The sequence below is a fragment of the Mirounga leonina genome, unplaced genomic scaffold (assembly GCF_011800145.1).
Source record: "Mirounga leonina isolate KUSES-001 unplaced genomic scaffold, KU_Mleo_1.0 Mir_357, whole genome shotgun sequence".
Lineage (NCBI taxonomy): Eukaryota > Metazoa > Chordata > Mammalia > Carnivora > Phocidae > Mirounga > Mirounga leonina.
The window spans coordinates 11108786-11123952 of NW_023270702.1; the positions used below are offsets into that span (position 1 = coordinate 11108786).

The 15167-nt window shown below is 38.6% G+C and overlaps 1 protein-coding gene across 1 annotated transcript in view; it reads right to left on the reverse strand.

Annotated features, from left to right (window-relative positions):
- Positions 1-15167, reverse strand: part of ZGRF1 (zinc finger GRF-type containing 1) — a 101136-nt gene that overhangs the window by 77277 nt on the left and 8692 nt on the right. Inside the window, exons 4-6 of the mRNA XM_035030297.1 lie at positions 7189-7248; positions 4695-4880; positions 2103-4380 (exon numbers count right to left, since the gene is read on the reverse strand). Of these exons, the coding sequence (XP_034886188.1) occupies positions 2103-4380; positions 4695-4880; positions 7189-7248 (2524 nt within the window). The remainder of the gene's footprint in view (positions 1-2102; positions 4381-4694; positions 4881-7188; positions 7249-15167) is intronic.

Below are 15167 nucleotides of genomic sequence, written 5' to 3' on the forward strand. Positions count from 1 at the left end.
CATCTGGACAAAAGGGGAGGACAGTTCATGAAAAAAGATGTACAAATGCTGCTTAAACATATGAAAAGATGTTAAATTTCACTTGTAGTAAGAGAAATACAAATTTAAATACACTGAAATGCCATTTCTCATTTATCAGATTAGCAAAAATTCCAAAGCTTGGGAACACACTCTATTGGCAAGACTGTGGAGAAAAAAGCACTCTCATACATTACTGGTGGGGATAAGAAATGGAGGGAATTTTGAAATATCTAATAAAGTCACACATTTACCTAGGAACCCTACTGGCAGGAATTTGTCCTGAAGACACACCTCAAACAATATGCAAACATGCACACACATATATATACATATATACGGCTACTTAATATTACATTATTTGTAATAGCAAAGTATTGGAGACAGGTTGCATAAATGATGGTTCATCCACACAGTGGAATATTACACAGATGTAAACAAAATTAGGATGTGTCCTATGAATTGACATGAAGCAAACTCCAGGATATACGAAGTGAAAAAAAGGTGATGAAGAATATATAGAGTATACTATCTCTTGTTGAATAGGAAGGGAACAAAAACGTAAATTATGGAGGTATTTATTTTTGCAAAAAGAAACATAGGTATGACATATTGGCTATGTCTAGCAGATAGGTAAGAAAAGGATGAAAGGCATAAGGAAGGCATCTGAGTTTATGTTTTTATACAGCTTTGATTCCTGAACTAGGTTAATATTTTACATAATCGGAAATAAAAATAAATCAAGGATGGGCAAAAAAGTCCTCATACCGAATATAAACAGTGAATATAACTATATTTACATCAAATTATAACATAATCACACTGAAGAAAATAACCCAAGTAACTTTTTAAAAATATTTGAGAGAGAAAGAGCACCTGTGTACGCACACCTGAGCAGGGGAAGAGCAGAGAGAGGAAATCTCAAGCAGACTCCCCACCGAGCACAGAAGTGGATGTGGGGCTCAATTCCACAACCCTGAGATCATGATCTGAACTGAAACCAAGAGTCAGACACTCAAAGAACTGAGCCACCCAGATGCCCCACCCAAGTAACTTTTGAACATAATACTCTATGTATTTTCAGTAGGATACGTTGCAAAAACAAACCAAAGAAGGGGTGCCTGGGTGGCTCAGTCGGTTAGGCATCGGCCTTCAGCTCAGGTCATGATCTCGGGATCCTGGGACGGAGCCCCGGGTTGGGCTCCCTGCTCAGTGGGGAGTCTGCTTCTTACTGGGCCCCTCCCCACCGCTTGTGCTTTCTCACTCTTGCTCAAATAAATAAAATCTTAAAAAAAAAAAAATGGATTTGTGAACTTTACAAATTTGTAAAGGTTTTTTGCTAGTAGTGATACCAGTGTAACAATTAGGAAGCCATTTGATATGTATTGTAGAATTGAGAAAGTAAAATACTAATGTTGTTGGGAACCAGGGACCTTTCTCATTTTGGTAGTAAAGTAATATAATCATGAAATTGAGGAAAGACAGAAAGAACCCAGTGGTTAAGAATTGGAATTAGAGATATCAATATGAACTCATGATTTTTTAAAAAAGTATCTTCTAACACATGTCCAGAAATGTATGATAGGAATGGATATTCACATACATATGTGCCTGTATATGCTTATATATGCACAAAATATTTCCAGAAGGATACCCTGGAAGGAAACTGTGGCTAATTCTGAGGAGTGGACTGAAGGACTGTACTAGAAAAGTGACTTTTCACTATATTATCCTCTATTGGAATTGATTTTACCAAGTACACATATTACCTATTTAAATACTATGTAATTCTGAGGTGCCTGGGTGGCTCAGTCGGCTAAACATCTGACTCTTGGTTTTGGTTCAAGTCATGATATTGGGGTCATGAGATCAAGTCCTGCATCACGCTCTGTGCTGGGCATGGAGCCTGCTTAAGATTCTCTCTCTCCTTCTCCTTCTGCCCCTCCCCCAGCTCACAGGCGCACCCTCTCAAAAAAAAAAAAAAAAAAATTACTATGTAATTCTTTAATGTAGCCTCCAAAGCAAATACTTTTCAACCTCTGAGCTATACAGAGAACAATCCAAAACAAACATGCCAATCTAACCTTCAGGATTGCTATCTGGCTCATAAGTCCACAGAGTTCCTTGTTGTTTAAAGGTAGCATATTTCTTTTTCAATACTTCCAAGCCTTCTAAAGCCGTACTGTGTTCAGACAATGACTTTAAAAGGGAAATGTTATTTACTAATCCAGAGAGTTCCAAAGGATTTCTAGGACTATTCCAATATTGTTTGCTTTCTCCATTAGTTTCTACTTCAATATGGTCATGGTCTAAACTTCTAATGCTTCGCAAATCTTCAGATTCAGGAATATATGCTTCTGTGTCTTTGGAAATAGGATGCTTTTTTTCCAGAGGGTACAAAGAATTGGAGACTTGGATATTTGATTTATCAAGAGCAATACATTCCTCAGAGTGATTATGATTAACATTTAATTCTTGGATACTGATGTTGCTGCTTGAAGTTGACAGTAAAACCTGTTCATCATTTTTGTCTAAGTTACTTCCCATAATAAAAGTCTGAGGCTCAGTCTGTTCTGAGAATAGGCTATTTTCAGCAGTCTGATTAGTGGCTATGTTTACAAAAGGAGTATGTAAATTCAAGCTTATACCTTTAGATTTATTCTGTAGTGAAGCAATATCATAGTTAATTCTGACTTTTTGAATAGATTTATTAGCATTTTCATTATTATCTATAAATACATTATCAGTTCCCTCTAAAGATGAGTCAAAACTGCTTAATGTGTCACTACACACTTCTATTTCTTTTCTAATGTTTCCAGCTTTCCAAGGTCCTGTGTCAACACCTACACAAGCTTTATCACAAAATTGTGATAGCAGAGTCTCTTTAATAGGAAATGTCTCTGTAGGCTTATCCCTGATAGATGTTAAAAGAGACAAATGTTCACTGCCAACTTTCTTACAGCTTATATCTTCACATCTCTTCTGAACACCTGAACTGCTGTCATTAACCAAAGCTTCTTTTACCCAACCCCCTGAATCCTGGGAAATTTTGTTGTCTTCCTGTGATTCCTCCTCAGTGTCGCTGGTTTCAAAATTGTTCAGATTAAAAGTCACCTCCACAAGTGGCTGTGTTACATTACTCATAGGTTCAGGAATACTATTAAGACTTCCATTATCAGTATTACTTTTAAAAAGCATGTTGGTAAAGTCATCAGAGAGCCTAGAATTGTTGCTTATAGAAGACTCCGTTCGCAGATGTTCAGATTCTGGCAGGACTGACGTCGGCTGTTTATATTTTTTTTCTGGTGTTCCACATAGATTTATCTCCTGAGCATTTTCTCTAATGAGAATTGATCCTTTTAGACACATCTGGTCATTCTGTCTAACAGATATTTTATTATTTTTTTGAATGTCAGATTCTGATAATAAGCCATCACATTCCACACTACTACAGGTAACTGGTAAGCTGTTGCTTTTACAGAATGAGGGAATTTCTAATTTTACTTCCTGATCCAAAGATTGATCATTATCATCTACTGGCTTGTCTTCATTATACTTTTTACCCTTTTCAGCACATGTTTCAAAGAACTGTTTCCTTTCTTGTACCAAAAGGTCTTTCAAATTTAAATTTGTATTATCTCCCTGGACCTTGGGTTTCCTTTCTATATTATTTCCATCTTCAGTAGAAGAATGTACAGGTGAACTCTGTGAGGATAAATACATGGCCCATCGGCTTTTATTTCTCATGATATTTTCGGATTGATGCTGGTGGTGTAAACTCTCTGTACTCTTCTTCACCTCAGCACACTCTTCTTGTTCAGTTATGCACTTTGGTTTAGTAGGAGTGTTTTCATTTCCTTGTAGTTGTATCTGAGGGAGATGTTCTGTAATCCCAGAATTTAGTTCTTTACACACACCAGTTGATTTGGACTTCAGAAGAGCTAATATCTGTGCTTTGCTTCTGATGTTTTGTGAAACTGCTAAACAGTGAGATGTCAAACCATCTTTTTTTATAGTCTCATTGGTCAGTACAGAATCTGAATGCTTATTTACAGAATAGACAGGAGAGCAAAAATAATTTTCTTCACATAGCATTTCTGGGTTATTCTTGAAGGATGGAGTAGAGACAATAGAAGAAAAATGTAAGCCATTTGTCTCTCTGTTCTTGTAAGTGATACTCTTCTCAGGGTCTGTTGGCATATTATTTATATCTTTCTTACCAGCAGTAGAAAACAAAGGAGGTGTGCTGTAGAAGGGAGAGAGAAAAATAGGACCAGGTTTCTTAGCCTCAAGTGATGCAGCTGATTCACCATTTTCTGTAATAATCATTTTCTTTGGCACTTGACGTGGTCCTCGAAAACCCTAAAAATATTAAAACAATTATTAGCTGTTCCATTATCTATAAAGAAACTTTGATATGAACTGGCTAAAAAAAAAAGAAAAAGGAGTGTGTCTGTTTTGTAAGGTAAAGTAATAAAGATATAAAATTTACAAGATTAAAATGTAAACACTCATTTGTATTAAGATTTTTCTAGTTAGGGTTTACTTCCTCTCCACCTAAACATATATTATGAAGTACCATTTTAATGATAGAGTGCAATAGTTTCAAATTCACTACTTCTTGAAACAATATTATAAATACATATTGATTTATTATTTTCAACAGAGAAACTTACAGTAAACTTCCTTTTTAAACCAGCAGGCTGACATCCAAGGGACCGGCCAGAGGATATAAATCTCCTTGGATTTAACTCCGGTGCTTCTTTAATGACATCCTGTTTAATAGCTATGCTCCCAGCAACTTTAACCTCCTCAACTGTGATTAAGTATCGATCACTTTCTAAGTCATCTCCAGGCTTCACCTAAATTTTAAAGAATAAATTTTAAAAAACAAATAAATTTTAAAAAATAAATTTAAAATCATATACATCTAATTATTTAATTATGTGTTCCAATAGGTCATTAGCACTAGCAAGACACAATAGATAATAATTGTTAAATGTATGAATCAATACCTAAATCTTCATTTATTATTATAGACTAGTTGTCAAATAAGCACAAAAAAGGATAATAATATAGCAAAAATTTTTCATTAATTTGTTTATTCAATAACACATATATGAGACCCTTTGTTGCATGCAGGAGGTACAAAGACAAGCAAGACAAATATGCCCCTTCTCAAGGAGTTCACTAAGAACCCATACAACTAAATGTAATTTTTAAAATTAGAGGTATCAGGGCGCCTGGGTGGCTCAGTCGTTAAGCGTCTGCCTTTGGCTCAGGTCATGATCCCAGGGTCCTGGGATCAAGCCCTGCATCGGGCTCCCTGCTCCGCAAGAAGCCTGCTTCTCCCTCTCCGACTCCCCCTCCTCGTGTTCCCTCTCTCTCTGTCAAATAAAAATAATAATAATAAAATTTTTTAAAAGAGTGTCTGCCTTTGGCTCAGGTCATGATCCCAGGGTCCTGGGATCGAGCCCTGCATTAGGCTCTCTGCTCAGCGGGGAGTCTGCTTCTCCCTTTTCCTCTGCCTGCAGCTCCCCCTGCTTGTACTCTCTCTCTCTGTCAAATAAATAAATAAAATCTTAAAAAAAAAAATAAGATCGGGGAGCCTGGGTGGCTCAGCCGTTAAGCATCTGCCTTTGGCTCAGGTCATGATCCCAGGGTCCTGGGATCAAGCCCCACATCGGGCTCCCTGCTCAGCGGGAAACCTGCTTCTCCCTGTCCCACTCCCTCTGCTTCTGTTCCTGCTCTCACTAACTCTCTCTCTGTCAAAATAAATAAATAAAATCTTAAAAAATAATAATAATAAAAAAATTAAAAAATTAAAAATAAATAAGATCATCAACCTAGTTGGTGATATACAAAATCTGTGTATTATCACAGACAATATGCTTAGTCTTTCCTAATGAAATGATTTAAGATGAAATAATAACAACAGTAGTTATGCCCAATTAAGCATCTACTAAGATAGTGCTTTTCATAGACCCTTTTGATAAATACAAAAATACCACAACCATTATTAATGCTATTTAACACCATGGCTGGAGAGCCTGGGTGGCTCAGTCGTTAAGCGTCTGCCTTCGGCTCAGGTCATGATCCCAGGGTCCTGGGATCGAGCCCCGCATCGGGCTCCCCACTCAGCAGGAAGCCTGCTTCTCCCTCTCCCACTCCCCCTGCTTGTGTTCCCTCTCTCGCTGTCTCTCTCTCTGTCAAATAAATAAAATCTTAAAAAAAAAAAAAAATTTAACACCATGGCCAAAATCAACACAATGATAATAAGAATATGCATTTTTTTTTTTAAGATTTTATTTATTTGACAGAGAGAGAGACAGCGAGAGAGGGAACACAAGCAGGGGGAGTGGGAGAGGGAGAAGCAGGCTTCCTGCTGAGTGGGGAGCCCGATGCGGGGCTCGATCCCAGGACCCTGGGATCATGACCTGAGCCGAAGGCAGACGCTTAACGACTGAGCCACCCAGACGCCCCAAGAATATGCATTTTAACACTTTTAGAATCACCATACTAAACTGCACTTTACATAAATTATTTCTAATTTTTACACCAACATAATAAAGTCTGTCTTATGGTCTGTTTTACAGTACAGAATTTAGACACAGAGAGGCTAGGCTAGCTAGGAAGCATTTTAAAGTGGGAAATGAACCCAGAATGACCAAACTTTAATATCCTTATTCTTTACACTAAAATATGCCTTTAGTTCCCTTTCTTTCTCCAAAAGGGGAAAACAGAGAATATTTGAGAAAATATTATATATAGGAATAATTTCCCAAAATATTTCCCACTATAGTTCTCAGCCTATCAAGACCATGTAATACAATTAAGTTAGAGTCAATTTCTGGGGTCAGATCCCAGCCCTACCACTGTAATTCTATGAACATGGGCAAGTTACTGAACCTTTCTGTACTGCACTCCTATTCTAAAAAAAAAATCACAGCGTTGTGTAAAGATTAAATGAAATATCTAAAAGTTTTTAGCAAGGGTGTGGCTAATAATAAATGTTGAAGAAGTATTAACTATAATTAATGCTATTAATACCATGTCTATACTCTTTAACAAAATTCATATAGAAATTTTTTTAACTTAAATACAGAGATTTAAGTAACTTAAAAATAGAGATTTAAGTAACTTAAAAATAGGATAGAAACATTAAAATACCTCCAAGCACTTCAGAAATATACTCTCCAAACATTCTCCTTTGTCATCATATAAAATTGCCTATATTAAAACAAAATAAATGTTAAAAAGAAACAAATTCTGCTTTTCTTAAACATTTTCAATAGCAAATCAAAAATGGTTGTATGAATAAATCCTATAATGAAAGAATTACCCAATTTGTTTTGGATTAGAAAGTACATCTATTTCAAATGTTTCCTAAGCAACTATTCAATCTGTGCAAGACAGCAAAGGTATATGCCTAAGAAATTCATGAACTTAATCTCTGCCAGGAGGATCCTGGAATGGAAATGGGAAGAAAACAGAATTGGAATGCATTAGAGGGCAAAACAGGAGGCAAGATGAGTAAACAGGGGTGCCTGAGTGGCTCAGTTGGTTAAGCATCTGCCTTGGGCTCAGGTCATGATTCCAGGGTCCTGGGATTGAGCCCCAAGCTGGGCTCTCTGCTCAACAGGGAGTCTGCTTCTCCTTCTGTGCTCTCTCTCTCAAATAAATAAAATCTTAAAAAAAAAAAAAAAAGGATGTGACATGGAGGATTGGGGAGATGATCAGTGCTTGAAATAAGTCATCAGCATTGGGAAAAAAGACTTATATGGGGTATAAGGAATAAAACTTGTTGAATGGAAGCAATAAGGGAGAAAAAGGAAGTTAAGGTAATTATAATTTTCTGGCTTTCTCCTTATGTCTTTAGCCATTTTTTTTTTTAAAGATTTTATTTATTTTTATTTGAGAGAGAATGAGAGAGAGGGAGTACATGAGAGGTGGGAGGGTCAGAGGGAGAAGCAGACTCCCTGCCAAGGAGGGAGCCCGATGCGAGACTCGATCCAGGGACTCCAGGATCATGACCTGAGCCGAAGGCAGTCGCTTAACCAACTGAGCCACCCAGGCGCCCTGTCTTTAGCCATTTTTTATAGCACTTTCTCCACTAGCCCTTTAAATGTTACTGTTTCCATCACTTTGGAGAACAGTTTGGCATTCTTAAAAGGTTAAAAACAGAGATGCCATGAGATCCAGCAATTCCACTCCACTCTGTACATATACAGAGCAATGAAAACATATGTCTTCACAAAAACTTGCACACAAATGTTCATAGCAGCAAAAATGGCAGCCAAGGGTTGCCTGGGTGGCTCAGTCATTAAGCGTCTGCCTTCGGCTCAGGTCATGATCCCAGGGTCCTGGGATCGAGCCCCACATCGGGCTCCCTGCTCAGTGGGAAAGCCTGCTTCTCCCTCTCCCACTCCCCCTGCTTGTGTTCCCTCTCTCGCTGTGTCTTTCTCTGTCAAATAAATAAATAAAATCTTTAAAAAAAAAAAAATAGCAGCCAAAAAGTGGAAACAACTCAAATCTGTATCAGTTGAAGAATAGATTAAAAAAATGTGATATATCCACACAATAGACTATTACTGAGCAATAAAAAGAATAAAGTATTGAAACATGCTTCAACATGGATGAAACTTGAAAACATGCTAAATGAAAGAAGTCATTCAATGAAAGACTACCTATTGTACCATTCCATTCATGTGAAAGGTCCAGAATAGGCAAATCTATTGAGGCAAATCTACTGAGACAAAGAATAAGAGCAAAAGTTCTTACAATGACCAATAAGGCCTACATAATCCCCTTGATCTCCATTCTCATCCTTGCTCACTCTACTCCTTGTTGTCTGCCTAACCCACTAGACAAACATTCATTTAGTTTACTGGTCTGTCTCCTCCATGTTGTTTCCATGAAGTCAGGGGTTCATGTGTTTTGTTCCCTCTGCATCCTCAAGAACAGTGTGTAACTCATAACAGGTGCTCAAAAAACATCTGTTAAAGAAATAAATGTAGGGGAGCCTGGGTGGCTCAGTTGGTTGGGCATCTGCATTCAGCTCAGGTCATGATTCCAGGTCCTGGGATGGAGCCCCACATTGGGCTCCCTACTCAGCAGGAGTTCTGCTTTGCCCTCCTCCTCTCTCCCTGTGTTGCGTGTGTGCTCTCTCTCTCAAATAAATAAAATCTTCAAAGAAAAAGAAAAAAAGAAAGAAATGTATGAATCCACTCCAGAAGCTTCAAATATCATCTAAATGCCACGTACTCCCAATCAGTATTAGTAGCCGAGAACTTTCCTGAGTTGCAGGTCTCTATAGCCAATTATTTAAATGTTCCTATGACACTGCAAATTCATTAAGTTCAAAATGGAACTCAAAATCTTAATTTTGGGGTGCCTGAGTGGCTCATTCGGCTAGGCATCTGACACTTGATATCGGCTCAGGTCATGATCTCAGGGTCGTGCGATCAGGTTCCAAGTCGGACTCTGCACTCAGTGCAAGGTCTGCCTGAGATGTTCTCTCTCCCTCTGCCCCTCTTCCTGCTTGCATGAGTGCGTGCACTCTCTCTATATATGTATATATAATAAATAAATCTTTAAAAAATTTTTTAATTTTTTCTCCTAAACTTACGCTTTTTCTTTTTGAGATATCCTATCTCAGTACCTCAGTGTATCCTATCACAATACAAAAACCTGAAAGTCATTATGGATTTTTCTCACCTTCCATGTCCAAGACCTTAAGGTTCTATAATAATTTCACAATTTCTCTCTAATCATCCTTTCTCTCCATTGTCATTGCTAATGCCTGCTTGGTCAGACCTCCACCACTTTTTGTCTACATTATTCTTTAGCCTACAGTCTTCTTAAATTCAATCTTTCATCCTACACAGCTTAAATGTTATGTTATACATTGTTGCCAGAATGATATAAAAAAGAAATATGATTATGTCACTCTTCTGCTCATAATTCTTCACTGGCTCCTAAAGCTGAGTATACAATGTCCTCTGTGATAGGACTCCTGACTACCTCTTCAAGCCATATATTCTACAATTTCCCAATATGAGCCCTTCATTCCAGGCATATTTAACTGCTTATAGTTACCCAAATTTTTAATAGTTTCATCCTCTATGTTGTTATAGCTATGACACCATCTTTAGCTCCCCTCCCTCCAACCTATCAATTGTTTACGAAAACAAATATTCAAAAAATACTCTTTATCTGGAAAGACTTCTCTGAACCAGAATCAGACTGATATCACTCCCACAGAACCTTAAGCATATCTCTATACATATTATAATCCTTATGTTCTTAGATAAAAGCTGCTTAAAGACAGAAACTATTAAGTTACCATTTATTGCATTCTTACAATGTGCCAGGTACTTTAAGAGGTTTATACATTTTCTCATTTAATCCTCAAGACAACTGTATTAAAGGGACTGTAGGCCTTGAAAAGCTAAATAACTTGCCAAGATTATACATCTAGTAAGTGAAGAGCCAGGATTCAAACTAAGGTCTATGTGACATTAACTGGTCTTCCACATAGCCTTTATATGTCTTATTTAAATTGTCCCACTGCCTACCAGCAACATGTTTATTAAATGACTCAATTAATGAAAATAAGTAACCCTGACAGTAAGAATTTGGATAGGTAAAGATAATACTAGCAAGAGAAATGGTGTAAGCAGTGGCTTGGATTTGAGAACAAGGGTGTTACTTAGTATACAGAGAGATTACTAACTTTCCTGATCACAGAAAATCCCTGGAACTAACTTGAATTTATCTTGTTTTCCTATGACTTATCAATGTAAGGGATAAAATAGACATTCAAATACATGCTAGGGGCGCCTGGGTGGCTCAGATGGTTAAGCGTCTGCCTTCGGCTCAGGTCATGATCCCAGAGTCCTGGGATCGAGTCCCGCATCGGGCTCCCTGCTCCTTGGGAGCCTGCTTCTCCCTCTGCTTCTCTCTCTGTCTCTCATGAATAAATAAATAAAATCTTTAAAAATATATATATTAAAAAAAAATACATGCTATACGCTGAAGATAAAATTGGATTACACCACTAGCGTAACCCAATATTACGATTTTGTACCCAAAGACATGAAGGATATGCAGAATCTAACCAGATGCCTTTTTAATATAAGACAAAATCTGTAAGACTTTGAAGACTTAGCCCAACCAAATAGGAAAAATATTTTTTAAAAAATTACATAGGGGGGCGCCTGGGTGGCTCAGTTGGTTAAGCGATTGCCTTCAGCTCAGGTCATGATCCTGGAGTCCCGGGATCGAGTCCCGCATCGGGCTCCCTGCTCGGCAGGGAGTCTGCTTCTCCCTCTGACCCTCCCCCCTCTCATGTGCTCTCTCTCATTCTCTCTCTCTCAAATAAATAAATAAAATCTCTAAAAAAAAAATAAAAAATAAAAAATTACATAGGGGCACCTGGGTGGCTCAGGCGTCAAGCGTCTGCCTTCGGCTCAGGTCATGATCCCAGGGTCCTGGGATCGAGCCCCACATTGGTCTCCCTGCTCTGCAGGAAACCTGCTTCTCCCTCTTCCACTCCCCCTGCTTGTGTTCCCTCTCTCACTGTGTCTCTCTCTGTCAAATAAATAAATAAAAATCTTTAAAAAATAATAAATAAGATTAAAAATAAAAATAAAAAATTACACAGAATATCATCAACAGTGAATGGATTAGTTTAAGACAAATTATTAAAAAATATGAATGAAGATAGGCATAGACATTCATCTACTCAAATCAAAAGAAATAGATGATATGACTTAAACCCAAGATATCAACTATGAGGGGGCGCCTGGGTGGCTCAGTCGTTGGGCGTCTGCCTTCAGCTCAGGTCATGATCCCAGAGTCCTGGGATCGAGCCCCGCGTCGGGCTCCCTGCTCGGTGGGAAGCCTGCTTCTCCCTCTCCCACTCCCCCTGCTTGTGTTCCCTCTCTCGCTGTCTCTCTCTCTGTCAAATAAATGGGTAGGATCTTTAAAAAAAAAAAAAAAAAGATATCAACTATGAGACCCTTCCTAAAGGGCATGGACTTGGAGATCCCATTGTTACTCCAACTAAACACAAGGTTCAACATGTCCCTTTATGATGCTGGTAAGGTTACAGTGATTATAACCCTAGGTCTCAACTCTCAGGCCGGAATCTAATTTGTAACTTCAGTTCACTGGTATAACTCTAATTTACTTGGGACAGTAACATTTTTATTTAAAGTTAGTTAGTTTGTTTATTTAAAGTACTATTTATTTATTTATTTACTTACTTACTTACTTACTTACTAAAGTACTCTCTACACCCAATGTGGGGTTCGAACTCATGACCCCAAAATCAAGAGTCACATGCTCTTTGGACTGAGCCAGCCAGGGGGCTCTTATGGGAAAGTGCCTTTTAACTCCTGAAACATTTAGAACTGGATAGTGATAAGGCAGTAATTCAAACCAAAAATATCAATGTTTTGAACTAAGATCATGAATAGGTTTTAGTAATTATGCAATTAATGATTTTAAAGTAATTTGTGTTATTTTAATTTTCAAAAAATATTTTTTACTTTTATTTCTTTCTTTATTTTTTAAGATTTTATTTGGGAGCGACTGGGTGGCTCAGTGTTAAGCGTCTGCCTTTGGCTCAGGTCATGATCCCAGGGTCCTGGGATCAAGCCCTGCATCGGGCTCCCTGCTCCACAAGAAGCCTGCTTCTCCCTCTCCGACTCCTCCTCCTTGTGTTCCCTCTCTCTCTGTCAAATAAAAATAATAATAATAAAATTTTTTAAAAGAGTGTCTGCCTTTGGCTCAGGTCATGATCCCAGAGTCCTGGGATTGAGCCCCACATCAGGCTCCCTGCTCAGCAGGAAGCCTGCTTCTCCCTCTCCCACTCCCCTTGCTTGTGCTCCTTCTCTCGCTGTGTCTCTGTCAAATAAATAAAATCTTTAAAACAAACAAAAAAATAAATAAAGATTTTGTTTGTCAGAGAGAGAGAGCGCGCGCACACACAAGCAGGCAGAGTGGCAGGCAGAAGGGGAAGCAGGCTCCACGCTGAGCAAGGAGCCAGACACGGGACTCGATCCGAGGACACAGGACTCCATCCAAGGACCCCGGGATCATGACAGGAGCTGGAGGCAGATGCTTAACCAACTGAGCCACCCAGGCATCCCTATTTTTTACTTTAAAAGGTACTTATAGGGGCGCCTGGGTGGCTCAGTCAGTTAGGTGTCCGACTCTTGATTTTGGCTCAGGTCATGATCTCAGGGTCATCAGATCGAGCCCCACATGAGGCTCCAAGCTGGGCATGGAGTCTGCTTAAGATTTTCTCTCTCCCTCTCCCTCTGCCCCCTCCTCCCCAACCCCGCTCCCTCTCTCTCTCTCTCAAAAAGAAAAGGTACTTTAATGCTTCAATTTACATTTTACATGCATCTAACAGATTAGACAAATTACACATTAATGATTCCAAATGTGTAACTGAGAAATTCATTTTGGATAGGTTACTTTTTAATTGAAAGTTAATTTTACTAAGTTTATAAACAGCATTAGAATACTTATATTTTAAGGGCGCCTGGGTGGCTCAGTCGTTAAGCGTCAGCCTTCGGCTCAGGTCATGATCCCAGGGTCCTGGGATCGAGTCCCACATCGGGCTCCCTGCTCGGCGGGAAGCCTGCTTCTCCCTCTCCCACTCCCCTTGCTTGTGTTCCTGCTCTCGCTATGTCTCTGTCAAAAAAATAAATAAAATCTTTAAAAAAAAAAAAAAAGAATACTTCTATTTTAAGAATAACTGTTTATGTTTAATTTCTTAGATACACTAGAAGGATTTAATTGGGAGGTTTTTGTTTGTTAGGGCAACTAAAATGCTAAAGAAAGAAACTTAGGGGCAGCTGGCTGGCTCAGTCAATACAGCATTCCACTCTTGACTTTGGAGTTGTGAGTTCAAGCCCCACCTTGGATGTAAAGATTACTTTAAAAAGAGGGGGTGGGGTGGTACCTGGCTGGCTTTTTTTTTTTAAGATTTTATTTATTTATTTGAGAGAGAGAGAGAGAAAGAGAGTACGAGAAGGGGGAGGGTCAGAGGGAGAAACAGACTCCCCGCTGAGCAGACAGCCTGATGTGGGACTTGATCCCAGGACTCCAGTATCATGACCTGAGCTGAAGGCAGTTGCTCAACCAACTGAGCCACCCAGGCTCCCCACCTGGCTGGCTTGGTAGGAGCATTTGACTCTTGATCTCAGGTTTGTGTGTTCAAGCCCCATGTTGTGAGTGAAGATTACTTAAAAAAAAAAAATCTTAAAAAAAAAAAATCAAATAAATTTGTAAATTTAAAATATTTAAAATATTTAAAATTTTATGTTTGTTGACAGACGGATTATTAAAAGTATCTAGTTTGGGGCAACTGGATGGCTCAATCGGTTGAACGCCTGACTCTTGGTTTCGGCTGGGGTTGTGATCTCAGAGTCATGATCTCAGGGTCGTGAGATGGGGCCCTGCATCAAGCTCTTCACTGGGTGTGGAGCCTACTTGGGATTCTCTCTCCCTCTCCCTCTGCCCACTAGTGCTCACACACACTCTCTCTTTCAAAAATAATAATAATAAAATAAAATCATTAAAAAAATATACCTAGTAGGGCACATGGGTGGCACAGTTGGTTAAGTGTCTGCCTTCAGCTCAGGTCATGATCCCAGGGTCTTGAGACTGAGGCCCACATCAGCAGGGATCCTGCTTCTCCCTCTCCCTCTGCCCCCCAACTTGTACTCTCTCTTTTGCTCTGCGCTCTCGCTCTCAAATAAAATCTTAAAAAAAAAAGTATTTAGCTTGTGCAACTTAAGTTGACTGAACATTAAACCCACTGAAAGTTAAACTAAAGTTAATAGGATTTGTAAATTGAACTTGAAGGCTTAAAGCAAAACTAGTTTTTCTTTTAATTTTCTGTTTTAATTGTTAATTCACTAATAATAATAAGTAGCCTTTACATTGAGAAGCTTGTCTTACTGATAACTTCACAATGATAGATATGTGGAGTAAGAACAGAATATGGAATAAGTCAATCAGAGAAAGACAATTATATGATTTCACTCATATGTGGAATTTAAGAAACAAAACAGAGGATCAAAGGGCAAGGGAGGGAAAAATAAAATAAGACGAAATCAGAGAGGGAGACA